Genomic DNA, 18,520 nt, shown 5'->3' on the forward strand with positions numbered 1-18,520 from the left:
GCACACAATGCAGTAAACTATGCTACTAACGTCATTGGTCGAATGGCCGTGCAAGGTACCGTAAGTTTGCAAAGTCGTGCGTGAATCTGCCTAAACTTATTCTAAGCCCGTATGTCTGAGCTATGTTTTTTTTTAATTTCTAACGATCAACTGGCATTTGCTCGTATATAATTATTTTGCCAGAAACCAGAAGCAAAGTAAATCTGTGGAGAATCAAACAAAATATTATAATTCTACAACTTATAAACAAAAAATGCATCAATCATCATTCATCATAATATAAGTCTAAAGCCGATTATTATTTTCAGACAAGTATACTAGAAAGTAGATTTAAAGTTATCTATTTGTAAGTATATAAAAAGTAATAGACAAATTATTATTATCAAAAGAAAAGACATTGTATTTTTTAGATTTTTTACAAAATTACTTTTGGCACCTACAAATAATAAAAATTAAAGAAGAGCAACTGTGTCAAAAAATTTATTCCACAAGTCTACAAATTGGGAACCGAATACATGCATACTTTATGCATGTGTTTGGTACTCAATTTTGTATATGTGGGCGCCTAGACCTACAATAATATTGAACAATATCACGTATTGCGAAATATTATTGACCGTCTAGGGTTGAACATCGCGCGCCTTCATAGCCCAGTCAAGTTAGAATTTGAGGTTGCATAAATTCGCACCAAGCTGAAAATCGGTTAAATTGTTAAGAACATGATTAAAAATTAAATTTGAAAGTTCAAAAAGAAAAAGGGAATCATAATTCCCATAGGTGGAAAATAAAACACTCAAACGACGATTACAACTTTAACAACTTTTTGAATCGTTGAAATATTTTAGGGAAAAAATATTAAACCCTTTTTGTAGGTAATTTTATGACCTACAATTTTGTTTCAGGCATTTTTATGAAAACTAGAGATCACCCAATGGTCGAAATTCGACCTTACTTGCAACGACATTAGGACTACTAAGTACCTATATTTTGTAAAAAAATATTGACTTCATCATAGTCTTTTTCAATTTTTGTCTCTGAAAAAAAAAACAAACAAATGCTATCAAGCTGAAATTTTGGGAACACTTATTTTTACCGTGATTTCTTTATTTTATTAACAAAATTCGCTAATCTTTGACCTTGTCATCATCCCTATTGCTCGTCTAGACGGCCGGTATTATAAAAGTGACAATAATTATTATTGTCAATGGCTTTATCGAGTGGCGGGTGAGACAGTAAATCGGTTCGCCGCTGTTTCGCAGTTCGCAGCGTCGGTGGACTAGAGGCTTTAGTGTTTCGTTGCTATTGCCATATTATTTTAGTGTGCAAAAAGCACTGACCTCCATTATACAAGTACGCTGGACTTATACTACGGATACCCTTTGAAATGACAGCTATTTTCTGTGCCTATTTGAAGCGGAATCAGCGCCCCCAATGCGGAGGAAGAGAACTAAATCTGACGTAAAAATGACGTTTGAAAGTCGCCATATTGGCGCTGATAGCAGTAGTGAGAGTAGTTGAGAGGAACTAATACTAGTGATGACAACCAATAAAGATTAAGCGGCCATTTGCAATTTGCCAGATTTATTACCGCATTGGGTGCAATCTCTAGTCAGTTGAAATACTTTTAAAAACTTAGTTAAAATTATTCTTAGACTTCAATTAAAAATTTACTGAGAAATCATTCTAGATTTTTATTATGTAACAACAGTTGTATAGTAATAAAAAGCAATTCTAGTTTATTTTTCAGTTTTACTATATGTTGTATCCTGTAATTATTGCAACTAATGTAAAATATATCTTAGGAAGATTCATAAGGAAGTTAGCACATTGAGTAAAAAAGTTGGTTAATGCAATATTGTCAGTACAAAATTAACCATTTTAATCAATAAGAGATACCACATTTGTATTATTATTGTATATATGAGAAAACCAAATCTTAAAATTTTCTCCGGATGCAATGGCCAAAATAGTACATTACGCACCTAGGGCAGGAAATAAGAAATGTCTCAGATTACATAAGTCATGTAACTGTCATCAAACATGTGATCTGAGGCTTTCTTATTCACTGCCTATGGTGCGTATACTATTTTTCTCCTCAACGGAGGTGGCTAACGGCAACATCGGTAAGCGCAGTGTTACGAAAGTTGACGTTTTCTGCCCAGAGGTGAGAAAATATAATTGTCCAATATTAGTTTTTCTGATTATAATAATCAGAACCTATTTATTCCTACACATTACACATTAAATTACTAGTAGTAAGATTTCTATTAAAAATGCTCAAGATTATAAAATCTTAACTTACTTGCTGGCTTAGCATGGCCATAATAGATAATAAAAATGAGAAAGTGTAAGAAAAACTTGTTAGTTTTTCTTGTCAGTTGTCCTTTTATGGGCAAAATGACAATTAATTTTTTTAACAATTAATTCTTTACCCATTTATCGCTTTTCAGGTTTCTTTCAACTAAGTAAATAAAATAGATATGAACAGTTGAAGAAACCCTTTATATGGCCATGCTAAGCAATCTGAATAGTATTCAAAGTTCTTATTACAAAAGTGAACTTACCACAATGTCATTTTTAAAATACTCTTTTAGGCGGGTTATACCAAACTTACATTATTTTAAACACAAAACATACTTTGCGTACACTTTATTTCACCAAAGCCTGTTAGTATTCGTAAAATATCATGCCTATTATTTTATTAACGATTAATGGGACAATTATATTTATTAAACTTTAACAGGCTTTCTTGAAATTTGCACTTACACTATCGACCAGACTAGGTTGTGTTCAGATCGGTTTCACTGGAAGGTGCATGTTCCAATTCCTGGGCACAGTTTACTTCTTGAATCAGGCATTAGGAGGAATTTCCTTCTTTGGTTCCTCCATGTTGCTTAAATTTTTTACATCATCCTTGTTATCTTCACCTGAAAAAAAGACATGATATCCATTTTATAGGAAATTAACTCGTCGAATGACATAGAGAGAAAAATGTAGGTTTTATTTTACCCTACACACTTGTAGCTTAAGTTTTATATCATAGACAATCACTTTAAGAACGATCAGGTATACCCTTACAAATTTTCCCAAAATAAATGCATCTATAAAATTGTGAAGCACAATCTTAGGAATCGCGTATTCTGTTTTTCTCTATCTCAACCACTTTAGTTGCTTAACAGTTTAAAAAAACTCACCTTTAAGTTCGTCTTTAAGCGGCTGCGGCTCCTTGTCCAGGCGGGGCCGCTTGCGCTGCGGCGCGTGCGGCGTGCGGTACGAGCGGTTGTCGCGCCGACCGCCCTCCCCCTCGTCCTCTGAGTCTGACAGCTCACCGTCGCCAGTTATCCTCTTATCCTGTGTCATAAATAATCAGACTCAGAGTGTGGTATAGACGAGGCCACTTTAGTTCACATTTTTTTCTCTTGTCCAAAGAACCAATCCTCTCTATATGATATTCTTCCTCCTAACATCCCTCGCCCTAGCAATTTCAAATCCGTCTTATCCTTTGTAAATACTCCCTTTGTAAAAACTTTGTGTACATATATTCATACTAACCAAATTAAATTATAAGGTGTGGTACTAACTCTTCATGTTTGTGTTTGTTTTAGGTTAAGGAATTGTCAACAGACACCGTACGCGTTTCATAATTACCGTACCCTTGTTTTTCCACAAAACCTCTCATAAGGCAGAATATTCGTCAACGCACTCTGACATTGGCGATTCACCAAGGAGCCGTATTTTAAAAGAAGAAGAAGAACGTTGTTAGGACATGCATGGCCTTTTCGAGTTGCATTAGTGTCAATAGGCTACTTGACCTAAATTTTTTTCTTCGTGCTAATCGCTTCTTTATCATTCATTTTCACAAAAAAAAAAACTAATATTTTACATAATACAAAATAATTTTACACAGTAGAAACCCATAAAAATGTTGATTGAAAAATATTATGCCTTATAAATGGCGCCGAAAACACTGTCCGCCATAGTGTGACGTCATACGTTTTGTATTTTAAACTCTTTTTACTGAACATTTTTTATGTGCTAAATGTACGAGTCTCAAAGTGCCCAAAAGTTATAAAATAATTAAATAAGAAATTAGAAATCATTTGTAATGTTGAAAACTTTTAGAGGAAAGTTTTGGCCATTTCATATCCCGTCTACAATAAATGGAGATAATATATAAAACTGATGTTTTATTTGAATTGTTCAAGAACATATATTTTACAAATCTTTCTAGGCTTATTCTTATTATTTATGTACAAATAAACCTATATATAACGAACGCGATAAATAAAAGATATTAAATTAGGAGTCTGATGACGTCACATCCAAATCGGAAGTACCGCAAAAGCGTTTTCGTCAGTACAAATCCTATTTTCATAAAATCATATTTTCAAATCGACTTTATTTGTCAATCATAAGCTTTTATTTGATGATAAGGGTGAAATACGGTTTCCTAGGCCAAGTTCTACTAGAAATATGCATTTGTTCAATGAAATTGAATATAGGTCAAGTAGCCTATTCAGACTGCAACGCGACGCGTAGATTAATTTGAATCACGAACGCTTATTGTCACTCACATAACGCTACTTATTATAATTTCGATGAATTATCCCTAAATATTGACATAAGTCTCCTTACCTTTTCACTTTGGGGTAGCCTTTCATCTTTGTCTATTTTGTCTTCATCTTCAGATTCATCATTAACTGCATCTTCTGGGATAGCTTGTACCTTTAAACAATAATTATTATTTTACTAAGCAAAATAAATAAACCCCCTTACTAATAAACGCTGTATAAGCTTTGAATAGTTATACAGTGTTTTGTCTTCTTCAATCCAATTAAAAATGTCACTTGTGTGACAGTAACAAAACACTGTATAACTATTCAAAGCTTATACAACATTTATTAGTAAGGGGGAGTGTATAACCGTTTAATTAGACTAAGCATCTGTAGCTCATAAATTGTTATAAAGGTACAGTTTTACTGATAAAGTAGGTAGTTTCAAAAGAGTAACAAGTAAAAATAAATACCTGTACACCAGGTGCATGTGGGAGCATACGTAGATTTTCAAAGAGTCTGTTCTTGATTTTTTCTAAATATTCTGGTGTGTTCTGATTAGACATATTGCTTGGTGAGATATGTAATTTAAAGTCTGGTCCGAAGTACTCAAAGTAGTCGTTGTATGGCAGTTCATTAGCAATTTCCACGCCAAGTGCAACTGATGTTTCATATGTCCAGCATCGTGATACATTACGAATGGTGTATCTGTAAAAGTTTACATTAGTGTTAAGAACAAAATACATATATAGATATTTAAATAAAATAATAACTGATACTGGTGTTTCCTGAAACTGCTAAAAAAGTTTTGGACGATCATGACATACATAGGTGAACTTATTCAAGAAAGACTCGTATTTTTGCATCTTATATTACAAGGTTGATATTGTGGCGTTTTGTCTTTTTTTACTTATATATATTTTATTATATTATTAAAAGAACTTACCCTCCACCACCTACAAGTAGGAATGGAAGACCAAATCGTTTCACTAGTTCTACACAACGACCGTGACCTCTCACTGTTAAATTGAAGCAACCAAGTCTGTCACCTAAAACAAAAACGATATAATAATGTCATTGCTAATAATAATAATATCTGTGGACGCTTCACGAATCACGTCATGTCAATCTGCTAAGTACCTGAAGGATTTGTGTTACAGGTACCAGACAACGGAAATATATTTACCTAGATGATGCGCGGGAACCGCACATTTTTCCGGGATAAAAAGACGTATCCTATGTACCTTCCCCTGACTCAAAGTATCTCCATGCCAAATTTCAGCAAAATCGGTTCAGCGGTTTGGGCGTGAAGAGGTAACAGACAGACAGACACACTTTCACATTTATCATATTAGTATGAATACTTTTATACTATACATATACCCCCTTACTAATAAACATTGTATAAGCTTTGAATAGTTATACAGTGTTTCGTTCCTGTCACACAAGTGACATTTTTAATTGGATTGAAGAAGACAAAACACTGTATAACTATTCAAAGCTTATACAGCGTTAATTAGTAAGGGGGAAAATGTTTAACCCTTAACCGATTCGTTGCGGATGGCACGTTTCAGTGCCATCACTATTTTTCCGTGTGGCGTTGGGCACTGAACAGTGTCACATTATTTTTGTTCAATGCCACAGTTAGAAGTTAGCAAAATTAGACATCGCAACGAATCGGTTAACCACCTACACCTACCACTCACACAACCACCTACCATACGTCTGTGGGACCCCTGCTAAAAACATATGATAACTATAAATAAAAAGGGGGAGACAAATATTAATTTAAACAATTGTATTAAGGCACTATTAAACTTTGTATTTAAGATCTTGTTTGAGCATTCGAGGTAAATAGGAGCTTTGTCTTCTGGGGGTCTTTATTTATTTACCTTCAAAATATGCATGCACGCATAACCTCGCCGAGCCATTAGGCGATAGCTAGGGGCGCAAGAAAAAGGTACAAAAGCCAACGAGTCGATACAACACTATCAACAAAAAATATTAACAAAAATAGTATTCATATCATTCACATATTTATGAATTGTGAAAAACTTTTTGATCTGTTTTTCGGCGGGATTTAAACCCGTGACCCCCAGCTTGAGCTATCATTCAAACAATCATTACAGATAGCATCGGCAAACATATGGTCTTACCACAAAATATTAAACATCGGTTGAACAGTTGTTTTGAGACCATTTAGTACTGAATTTTTCTCTAATCAACTGTTCAACGGGTGTTTAAATCTTTTGTAGTAAGACCGATAGTATTTTGCTTGGTCAATAAATTAAAAATAAAATAAATTGTGATACCTGTCAGGGAATCTGCCCCACATTGCAGTACAACGGCACTTGGTTGGAATGTTTCCATTACTTTGGAAATAATAGGAACGAAGATGGATTCATATGACTCATCATCCATGCCATCTCGTAGAGGGATGTTCACTGCATAATATTTGCCTTTACCAGCTCCAATATCTCTTAGATCACCTGCAAGATATTTTTATTGAAAATACTTACTAGATATTGTTATTGAAAATACTTAGAGAGAAAATTTTACAATGGAAATCTCACTGTTATTTTGGACACAAAAAGAATTTTTTATTATGCTACTAGCTGTCCCGGTGAACTTCGTGTCACTTTAAAACCTTCCCTAGACTTCTATGAATATTTTAAAGACTAAAATTAGCCCAATCGGTTCAGCCGTGTTCAAGTTTTAGCGTTACTAACACAATTAAATATCCATTTTTATATATATAGATGTTGACTATTGGCTAAACTTAGCTAATATACAAATTTTGAATGATTTACTGTGAAAGAGACAAACAAAATGCAGAGGCAATTATATTTAACACAAATGCAAATGTGTTGGTTTGTGTTAATATAGAAGTCTTAGAAAAGTAAAAAATTGAGTAATTATAGTTCTAAAACATACCTGTTCCTGGGAAATATTCTCCGTACTTGTGGAAGGAGACCGTCATGACTCTGTCAGTTGTATAAAAAGCTTCTTCCACCCCATCACCATGGTGGACATCTATATCAATGTACAGGACTCGCTGGTGGTACTTCAGTAACTCGAGTATACCAAGAACAATGTCATTAACATAGCAAAAACCGGATGCCTCCGATTTCTTGGCATGATGAAGACCTCCACCCCAATTGATACAAATTTCTGATGCCTGAAATTTAAAAATATTTCTTATGGTATTTCTATGATAACGTATCAAAATAAAAGCTAAAATTATAACATAGAAAATATCATTTGGCTTATTATCTGATGTTGCAGACATAATATCATATATACAATAATGATTGTTTTTTTTTTTCATTACCTGTTTGTTTAGTTTCACTGCAGCTGCAACTGAGCCTCCAGCAGATAATTGACAAAATTCATAAAGACCGTCAAATACTGGGCAATCTTCCCCAACATTAACTAAAATGTACATAACATTAAATTAGTAAGTATATAATAATTATAAACATTGGAAACATCGAACAATCAGAATATTTTTGTCCTTTAAAATTGCAATCCAGCAAAAAGAAATTTTATTTCATAATCAAAAAATAAAACTTACATCTCTGCATTTGTTTATTGTACTCTGACATGTTATCTGGTCTTATGGAACGCAGAAAACGAATATAATCATCAGAATGAAATTTAGTCATCTCATCAGCGGTGGCTTTGTGAGGTCTCTAAAATATAGAAATGAAAATGAATGTATGTGTTTTTAATCAACTTAAAATTATTATTAAAATACATTATTCTCTGCAACTTACATAGATTTCCATCTTTCTGTACAAGCCATAGTTTAACAATAAATTGTGTGTCATACGTATACGATGAGGCTTCATTGGATGCCCTTGACCATAGTAATAATTTCCAATATCACCTAATAATCAAATTACAATAAGAAAATCATTTTTAACTTTTTAGTGGGATGTTACTCAAGTCATTATATAGCTTGACATAAGGTAGTCCGTAGCAAGTTGTCCGAAATGAGAGCCAATTCATGCCAGCCAATGGCAGAGCTGCATTTGCTACGGACGCCATGAAATGACACGAGTAACATGTCAGTAAATTTCGTAAGTTAGATTTACTCAAAATCGAGTACTTTTTTTGAGCCAAAAGCAACTAATTATGAATATTGAATGCGTAAAACAAGTAAAAATACAAAAATATATGTAAAATATAAAGAAACAAATAAAACGATTAAATGGTGGCGGGTAATAAGTAGTATACTCACTATCATAATAATAACACACTCTTTTCTTGCTATGTGGTTGCATCGCCATCGTTATAAGTAATCCGCTATGAAATTACAAAAATACTATAGTACTTCACAATAATTATTATAGCTTTATAATATTATGTTTGGTACGCACTCCGCACTCCACACACGGTATACAAATCCACAGACACAGATTACTAGTATATATTTGTAGTCCACAGATTACTTACAAATCACAATTGACAAATGACAAGTGACCAGTGTTGCCAGCTTTTTTTTTCTAACCCACCAAATTCAGCAGCGTAAACCACCAGAAACCGCTAAAACCTAAATGGCCTCTCAAACCACCAAAATTCCACTAAATAACGTATTGACAACAACAACCTATCTGAATATAATTTGAAAATAATACAACAATAACGTCATTATTATTAGATATGAAATAATAATTTTTGTTACTACAAAAAGGAAAACTTTACGAAAAAATGGCTAAATTTTCCGCTGTGTTTAAACATCCAGAAAACAAATTTGGATAGATTTTACAAAAAAAAATAAAACATAGGGACACAGCTCAAGCCTTTCTTTAATCTTTGATGTAAAAAGTACTTAAATAGGTTAAGTTTTGGAGAAGGAATCAGGGGACAACGAATTGTTGATTTTCTGCAGTTGTCTCTATCGCGTTCTGCGGTATAGGCTTGTGGTAAGGGAGACGGCTATAGATATTATACGTTGTTTTTTTTCATTTCTCTAGCCCCTGGTATATCCTCTTAACTAAAGAGTAAAGATGAACGTATTTAGAGGAATCATTGCCATTAACTTGGTCAGTTTGTGAATAATCTTTAGTTCTAATTTTTGTAATACGGTATTGGGTATTATGTTGTTATTACAGCATTTGCCTTCGCGTGCTAACTTTGCACGAAGTTTAGTTTCCAGTGTGCGTCTTCAAGGGTTAGAAACATAATAAAAAAAACTAGTGGTTTAACGTCGAAGCTACCACTAACTTAAATAATCTAATCCACTAAGAAATCCACTAGCCACTAAAACCAAATTTTTCCCGCCGAAAGGTACGTCTAAACCACCAGATCTAGTGGAAATTCCACTAAGTTGGCAACACTGCAAGTGACAAATGACAATAGGGTAGATGACATGGTCAAAGATTTGGAAAAAGCGCGGGAATCTTCGAAAATCGGTCATGTTTTCTAGAAATTTTTAATTTTTGTTTTATTTATTGTAAATATCTTCGATAGTTAGTTTTCTTTTTATCTTATTATTAGTTTCTTTTAGTTTTTATTTTTATTTGTGCATACTATTTGGTAAGTTTTTTGTATACTTATATTCTGTAAATATGGATGAGGACCCAGGGGGGCTGGAAGGCCCCGCTGTTGGCCAATTTATTACTATTCATACTACTGAAAATGTAAATGACTCAAGTATGGACACAGATTCCTCAGTTAATAACAAATCTACAAACCGCAAACGCCCTGCTGCATCTAGGCGAGTATGCAGAAAATGCAATAAAAATATTAGGAAAAATCCTGACAAAACAAAACCTGACATCAACGCCATTTACAACGCCGTTAGGCAAAACGTTGACCGTTCAAGTGTAGCCACCCACTTTAACGCGTTAAAATTATCGCAATAATTGTCGCGTTGTTGTTCATTGACCAATGATATTCTACTTATACAGATATGTTACGTCCATACTATTTTCCGGCTTAAATCTCTTCCGAACAATTTCCAAATTCAAAATTGCAAACATTGACAAATTTGACAGATAAGTGAAACAAAAGATACGAAAAACCATTTACATAAAAGAGACAGTTCTATTTTTAAACGTCGAATCGTATCGCTGTCTCTTTCTTCGCCTGAGCTATGACGAAAATTCGATTTTTTCCAGATTGTTCGAAAAATATTGAAAATGTAAATAATGGAGATATTTATTGCAATCAAGACATGTGGTAAGAGATTCCATGTGTTTTGTTTACTTTCGAGTCATAATTGGTACATTTTCGACAAACGCACGACGTCATTTTCAATTTATTTAAGTAAGACAAGACGCAGCACGTTCGTGACTGCGCTCGATGCAGACTAAACAACAGACGGCCCAATTGGGCCGTATTTGAATCTTCACAACGCGCGCGGTAGTAACATATCTGCTTTGAGTTTTTCATCATTGGCATTGACATTAAACGTTAGTGTGGCCCGAACATAACAGATACCATAAAGAATAGAGTGAATTCCAATGACAAATCAATAGAGAACAGACATATTTAGTATTGCCAGCACATTAGTTTTACTACTAGTTTTTGTAGATTTTTAGCGACTTTTACTAACCATTTAATGATTTACATCAATATCTACTGTTTTTATTTTCATATGATACATAATATTAAAATTTATATTTTAAATATTGTCTGAACTCTGAAATCGTGAATAATTTTAATTATTCGTATCATCAAAATATTTTGATATTAATACGAATTATAGTGACTGACTTATATAGTAACTTTATTCTTGAATCATAGTTTTTAGCATGCACCAAGAGAACACAGTGTTTTTGAAGTAGACATAATATTTAGCCTTTTATGATACCTACTTTTCTTATCTCTTGTAACTTGTTACAAAGTGCGTGTTCTTAAGGTGGATTCCCACGACCCGCTAGGCGACAGGCTTCGCCAGGCGCTGCCCCACTTGTGTAGGCCTGTCACGGCCTGTACGTGAGCGTTACCACGGTATATGTCGGCCTGTTGACTGACATTCCAACATGAGCAGTGATACGGAGAATCATAGAATCATTAATTTTGGTTTTTAACTTTCTGCAGGTAGAAATTAAATCTTCTTTTTTGCTTTTTTGTACGCTTTTGTACGCTTTCGTGTACGCTCAGGTGCGGCCGCAGGTAAAATTAACGATTACAACTGACGCAGACGCGCCTGTACAGGCCGCGACAGGCACCATTGCGCCACGCCGCGCCGCGCCTTTGAACTTACCGACTTCCGATGGATCGAACGGGCGGCCTCATCAGATGCGACGGTTCCCATGGTCTGTCAGTCTGTCCTGGCGCGGTCTGACCTGTGAGGCCGCCTCCCCATATAGACGAGCGCACTGCCAACGCGTTGGCACACGCGTTGGCAGTGCGCTTACAACGGTGCTTATGAGTAATCCACACATAGGAAGGTCGGTCAGTATGCTTTGGATCGCGCCAATATGCGGACGGATTCAAAATGGATTTTGAGGCGCTAACAGCTGCAGATGTATATTTATTCACAGCATAAAATTACTTTGTAAATGTGGACAAGAAAAAGTTTTTAAAGGGTATTCTCGAAATCTACACTACTATTATAAAGAGGAAAGATTTGATTGTTTGTTTGTCTTGAATAGGCTCCGAAACTACTGGACCGATTTGAAAGATTCTTTTACCATTGGAATCCTACATTAATTTTGTTGAACATAGGCTAAATTTTATTTTGGAAAAAAATAGGGTTCCGTAAGATATTTGGGATTTTCGGACGCAAGGTGTAAAAAATCAACCAGAAATGTTATTTTTTCGCGTACGCTGCCTAAACTATAAAAGATAGAACCACAAAATGTTCTAAGTAATTGTAGATCTTTTAAATATCTACGAAAAAGTCCGCGACACACTATACCTATCTATGTTGAGTGAGGCACAATAACCATTTTTTTATTAAAAATCTTGAACTGTTTTTGGACTACATTTAAATGCCTTTATTTCACTCGTGGCATTAATTCTTATCAAAATAAATTATTTCATTACTAAGTACAGTTAATGTAGATAAGATTTGGTCGTTGAATTATTAAAATTGGACGTTTGGTTTTAAATTTAATGTTATGGCGAAATTAAAATATTACGATTTCTGCTGCACGTTGCGAATTGGGCGTCGTCAAGGCGCGCCGCGCGGTTGTGCTCGCCCGGAGAGTCCACGTAAATATTAATTATTATTACCTCGATCATGGGAATCGCAGATACAATAGATTTATAATATAATAGTTATGCGACAGCCGGGTGCCGCTTCATTGATGGGATAATATTATAGTGCTTCATTAATTAATTACGTTTTGAATGACTATTATTTTTGATTGCTATTATAATTAATTTCTATAACTATAAATCTCCAATAGCAGCAGCCGGCTGCCAGCATAACAATTATTGAAGATCTATAGTGTCTGCGATACCCACGATGCCGATGTAGGTATAATTAATGCATATTTTTAAATCTACACTATTTCTGCTGAACATAGGCGATAGCCTATAATTATTTAATGAAAGAAAAAAGGGAACCGTATTAACATTAATGTTAATTGTGTAAAAAAACTACCAAAATATTCCATATTATATTGTAAGCTTTATAAATTATAGACTCAAAGTGATGTACTAGAGTCTTATAAGTTATAGAGGACATTAATATCAACGTAAAAGTCCGCGATATCGTATGTCTGACTGTTACAATTATTATCCTACTTTTTAATCTAAAAAAAAAATATCCACAGCCGAACATATAACCTCCTCCTTTTTGGAAGCCGGTTAAAAATATGCAATAGTAACGTTACGCCGGTACAAACCAGGCCAAATTACTTAACAGCTATAGCTTAGTATTTACCAGATTTAATTGCAAAATAGTATAAATAATACTATCTTCTGTAGGTAAGGATAAAATAATCAAACATAACACTTAAAATATATAAAAAAATACAATAAAAATGTGTATAATAATTATATTATAGTAGTTACAGGCTAAATAGTGTAATAATAAACCATTTTTATGTTCTGCTTAACATATAGATTGACTAAGAAATAAAGATTTAAAAAAAATATTTAAAAATCAATGTCCACCCGTGCGAAGCCGGGGCGGACCGCTATATTATTATAATTATCATAACTATAACTCCGGGCGAACTGATCGCGCGGCTTATGTGTGGATGGAGCGCGAAGCTTGCGACAAATGTCCTTTGATCTTTCCGACACCACGCGGCAAGCTCGGAAACGCGTCAGCCAACGTCTAAATACCTACGGCCAACGCGCGAACGTCCGTTCTACATATTGGGCCAACGCGTCAGCCAACGTATTCGCCGATATGGAGTGCCGATTTACGAAATCAGGCCGTGGGAAGCCAGCTTTAGTACTTAGTAGTTTCGTTAAAAAATAACTAGCAACACTGGTCAGATACCATAGACAATACCAAACACAAATCAATATGACGATTTCAAATATTCATATATACTAGTAATCTGTGTTTCATTCTCTCTTTGCCACAAGCAGCGGTCTAGGTAAGTCGTTCAACTTTCAAGTAGGTAATGAATTTATCGATTTTTGTCATTAAGTTAGCGTTAGTAAATTGTATGAATTCGTATGTTTATTTAAATCAAGATTAATCGCTTCTGTGAGTTTAAAATGATTATGGTTTTGTAATATTCTTTACGGTGTAAATTGTAATAGAATCGAATGTCCTTGGTTCCAGATAGACCCTGCCTCTTCTCCAAAGTACATCATAATTTATCCAGATAATCAATAGCTGAAATTCAGTTTTCGATATGTAAGTACGTTTTTATTGTTATACTCTCGAGCAATTTTTATCTATTTTACGCCTTACGAATTTTACAGTTTTAGAGTACGTTACACTTAGATCAATATTTGCCCTGAAATTGGTAGGTAACGCTTGCGACGTTCTATGCTCTCATGCGGATAAATGTATGAATACAGAAAGAATTTCGTTGTCCTTATTTTATGCTCATCAATTTCACAATAGTGGCACGTTGATAGGTTTGCCATAGTGGCACAGAACTTAAGTAATACGTGTACAATTTCCCACGATGGCTGACGCCGCCATTTTGTCTGTCGTAAAGGCCGCGATTCTATAGTATTAGTACCTACCGTAGTTGAAGTTTGAACTACAAAGAGAATATTCAGTTCAGAATTCAGATAGTTCGATTCCTCAATAAATTAGGTTTTGAATGTTGAATTTGTAACCATAAATTTTACTCTTAGGTCTGGAAATTGGAACAACCGGGGAGGAAACAGAGGTTTCGGCGGAGGAAGTAAATTTAATGACAAACCGAGATTCGCAAATGGGGGATCGAAATTCGGCGGCGGGGGAGGATTCGGGAAGAAGGAGTTTTCCGGCGGTCAAAACATGCGTTGTCCCGATTGGAGCTCCATGTCACTACAACCTTTCAACAAAGATTTTTACAATCCTCACCCTGCCGTACTAAATAGATCACCCTACGAAGTGGAGGAGTACAGAAATCAACATGAGATCTCCGTTACTGGAGTCAAAGTACCCAATCCTATCCAACATTTTGAAGAAGCTAACTTCCCAGACTACGTGAATCAGGGTATTCAGACCATGGGATACAAGGACCCGACACCTATTCAAGCCCAGGGCTGGCCGATCGCCATGTCCGGAAAGAACTTGGTCGGCATCGCCCAAACGGGCTCTGGAAAGACGTTGGCCTACATCTTGCCCGCTATCGTGCACATCAACAACCAGCCGCCGGTGCGCCGAGGCGACGGTCCCATTGCGCTAGTGTTAGCCCCCACCAGGGAGTTGGCCCAACAAATTCAACAAGTAGCTAACGACTTCGGAAATGCGGCGTACGTTCGCAACACTTGCATTTTCGGCGGAGCGCCAAAACGTGAGCAAGCACGTGACTTGGAAAGGGGCGTGGAAATTGTTATCGCGACTCCTGGAAGACTGATCGATTTCCTAGAGAAGGGAACAACTAACCTACAAAGATGCACTTACCTCGTTCTAGATGAAGCCGACCGCATGTTGGACATGGGTTTCGAACCCCAGATCAGAAAAATCATTGACCAAATTCGTCCAGACAGACAAACCCTCATGTGGTCGGCCACATGGCCCAAAGAAGTCAAGAAGTTGGCTGAAGATTACCTCGGAGAATATGTACAAATTAACATTGGATCAATGCAGCTTTCTGCTAACCATAACATTCTACAGATTGTAGATGTTTGCCAAGAACATGAGAAGGAAAATAAGTAAGTATTTACCTATACTTAGTTATCTCATATTACCCTTCCCATTCTCTAATGCTGGGGCTTCACTAACAAGAAATGCCATTAATTATAGCCTATAATAAATGGTACATAAAGGTGATAATGGTATAACATGTTATAGTATTATCACAATAATTAATGGCATTTATCGGTGTGCCCATGATACATTACATAGTTTAATCTACTAATTCACAACTAAACTTTGTACTTTATATATATTTTACACCTTGATGATGATTTTACTGTGTATGATTAGTTTTGATTAAAATAGGCTAATTATCCTCTAAGAAGATCTGAACCCATACAGTATTTCATTGTATGGAATTGTTGGAGAACATATTTTATTTAATATTTATTTTTAGGTTAAATGTACTATTGCAAGAAATTGGACAAAGTCAAGAGCCAGGTGCCAAAACTATCATATTTGTCGAAACCAAAAGGAAAGTTGAGAATATCACAAGAAATATCAGACGATATGGATGGCCTGCAGTCTGTATGCACGGAGACAAGACCCAACAAGAGAGAGATGATGTATTATATCAGTTCAAACAGGGTAGAGCTAGCATACTTGTTGCAACTGACGTTGCAGCCCGAGGACTAGGTAATGACAGTTTTAAAACAGTCTCACTCTACTGAAATTCATGATGGCTCATATGATGTATTATGCTCGTTGAAATTTTAATCATAAATGATTTTTTGTACTTTCAGAGGCACTGGCGGAAAGTTATTGTGTTCTACTTAGTACTTGAGTTTAAACAACATGTCACTGCACTGGATTCCTTCATAATTTCTGATGCAGTTGCATTTTATATTGGAGAATGCAATAACTCGTCATTTATAAGGTGCCTCAGTGTGCCTTTCACTGTGACTGGACCCGAGGCCGGAAGCTTGATAGTATGTCCTTAGTTATCGGATACACTTGAAAGTTGAAAACCTGGTGATGCACTTGATGGTTAAATTACTGATTGCAATATTACTAAAGAGATACAGTGCATCGTTGAAAAACTTGACCAGAAGTTGAGATATATGATCGGCAAGAGGTCAAGGGTTTTCTGTTTCGGCCATATGGAGTTTAAGGGGCAAGGAATGTGTAACAACAATTTAGTACAGCCCTTTGATGACTCCCGGGTTCTGAGTGAGAGGCAACATAGAATTTATTTAGCTACTTGACTTGTGTAACTCATGTAAGTAATAGTCGAGTTACCATAGATATCACACATCTTCAGGCATAATATCATTTTACTATTCATATGATTTGATTGTGAATGTGGATTTTGATTTTATGACTCCGATTCCATATTTCTAACATAATTTACTTTGCAGATGTTGATGGTATAAAGTATGTCATAAACTTCGACTATCCCAATTCATCTGAAGACTACATTCACCGTATTGGTAGAACAGGACGCTCCAAATCAAAAGGAACATCATATGCATTCTTTACACCATCAAATTCAAGACAAGCTAAAGACCTAGTGTCAGTCCTTGAGGAAGCTAATCAGGTAAGCTTCGTTTACAGCTATGGCCCTTTATTACATAGTAAATCAAGAACTATAGTGTGGTACTATCCTCATACCTTTGGCATGGGTACATTCTTCAATAATGTGACATGAATGCAAGTATGAGGTACATTAAAGCAGCTACATGCCTTCGGTGTCCACATACTATGTCTGGATCCCATCCTCAGATGCTGATACATTTAATCATTGACAACTGCAGCACATGTCAGACATGAGACAGCTTAAACTGTTCGAGAAAATAAGTATTGTTTTTATCACAGGTGGTGAACCCACAGCTGCAGACGATGGCCAGCCGTGGCGGTGGCGGCGGTGGATGGAACAGGAACAGATATGGTGGCGGCCGTGGAGGCGGCGGATCGTTCAAACGGGGATCTAATTTCGGTCGGGGCAACAGTGGTAGCGCTGGACATAAACGATTTAACAATGAGTATTAAAACTAGTGAATAATTGAGTTAATTTAAGTAATCCTCATATTTGATGTGTGCACGAAATATCTCAAGCAAGTAGAAATTGTGAATGGTGTTTGAACATATTTATTTAATAGCAAATTTATTCATGTGTAATTGTCTAAATATTTGTTGTCTCTAGATATTTAGAATGAGTATGAATAGATATATTTTTTTGCTCTGTGATATTTAAACGAGGATTAACCTTTTTAAGTTACAATGTAATGTTTTTTTGTTTTCACTGTCCCTGACCGTAAATTAAGATCATTCCATTTTCAGTTCTTCTATTTGATCTATCTGATAAAAAATAAACCTATTGAACTGTAATATGTCTTATTTTATTGTATACCACGTTCCCGTTAAATAAGAGCGCTTACAGACGAACGGCACGTGTCGGCGGCAGTCGACCTTGCAGTTGTGACGTAGCGCGTAAAGGTCCACAGGTCGGTATCTACGCAACGGACCTCTCGCATTGCAAACGGATATTTTTTTTACAGTATGTCCACTGTATCGGTAGCGTACGGATTACCGACTAGACCAATATATACTAGTAATCTGTGGACTAGACAGTATGATTATTTTCAAATTAGTCCAAAGTTTCTAAGTCAAAATTTCTGCTTTCGACTATTCCAGCCAAACCCCACTTTTGAGCATTTATTTACTAGGCTATTCGATAATCCTTACGCTGCCGATTTAGCGGAAGTACTGTGAAAAAATTATCCGTTTGATGCGAGACGTATAATAC

At 35.5% G+C, this 18,520-nt stretch overlaps 2 protein-coding genes across 3 annotated transcripts; one reads left to right on the plus strand and one right to left on the minus strand.

Annotated features, from left to right (window-relative positions):
- Positions 1-2,103: 2,103 nt before the first annotated feature.
- Positions 2,104-8,953, minus strand: LOC121739011 (histone deacetylase HDAC1). Its single transcript, XM_042131315.1, has 11 exons — positions 8,797-8,953; positions 8,330-8,442; positions 8,128-8,245; positions 7,885-7,985; positions 7,488-7,731; positions 6,866-7,042; positions 5,500-5,602; positions 5,027-5,261; positions 4,636-4,725; positions 3,195-3,351; positions 2,104-2,927 (listed from the first exon to the last, which is right to left on the minus strand). The coding sequence occupies exons 1-11, from the start codon at positions 8,843-8,845 to the stop codon at positions 2,851-2,853; spliced, it is 1,464 nt and encodes a 487-aa protein (XP_041987249.1). The 5' UTR covers positions 8,846-8,953; the 3' UTR covers positions 2,104-2,850.
- Positions 8,954-13,983: 5,030 nt separating this feature from the next.
- LOC121738389 (ATP-dependent RNA helicase p62) lies at positions 13,984-18,100 on the plus strand. 2 transcript variants are annotated; one of them, XR_006037279.1, is made up of 6 exons: positions 13,984-14,065; positions 14,257-14,331; positions 14,784-15,791; positions 16,172-16,410; positions 16,518-16,993; positions 17,133-17,273. XR_006037279.1 is itself a non-coding variant. In XM_042130401.1 (6 exons), coding segments are annotated over exons 2-6 (1,602 nt in total). In that variant the 5' UTR covers positions 13,985-14,065; positions 14,257-14,329; the 3' UTR covers positions 17,764-18,100. The 2 variants fall into 2 exon arrangements, 1 of the variants encoding a protein (XP_041986335.1); XM_042130401.1 differs by lacking the exon at positions 16,518-16,993 and adding an exon at positions 17,590-18,100 and having other exon boundaries at positions 13,985-14,065; positions 17,133-17,311.
- The last annotated feature ends 420 nt before the right edge of the window (positions 18,101-18,520 follow it).

The sequence above is a fragment of the Aricia agestis genome, chromosome Z, assembly GCF_905147365.1.
Source record: "Aricia agestis chromosome Z, ilAriAges1.1, whole genome shotgun sequence".
NCBI classification, from domain to species: Eukaryota; Metazoa; Arthropoda; class Insecta; order Lepidoptera; family Lycaenidae; genus Aricia; species Aricia agestis.

Coding starts and splice junctions, on each gene's coding strand:
- LOC121739011 (XM_042131315.1), bottom strand. CDS start 8,845: ATGGCGATGCAACCACATAGCAAGAAAAGAGTGTGTTATTATTATGAT. Junction 8,246..8,329: donor ACAGAAAGATGGAAATCTAT/GTAAGTTGCAGA, acceptor TCTATATTTTAG/AGACCTCACAAAGCCACCGC. Junction 4,726..5,026: donor CACATGCACCTGGTGTACAG/GTATTTATTTTT, acceptor TATTGTTTAAAG/GTACAAGCTATCCCAGAAGA.
- LOC121738389 (XM_042130401.1), top strand. Junction 15,792..16,171: donor GAACATGAGAAGGAAAATAA/GTAAGTATTTAC, acceptor ATTTATTTTTAG/GTTAAATGTACTATTGCAAG. Junction 17,312..17,589: donor TCCTTGAGGAAGCTAATCAG/GTAAGCTTCGTT, acceptor TTTTTATCACAG/GTGGTGAACCCACAGCTGCA.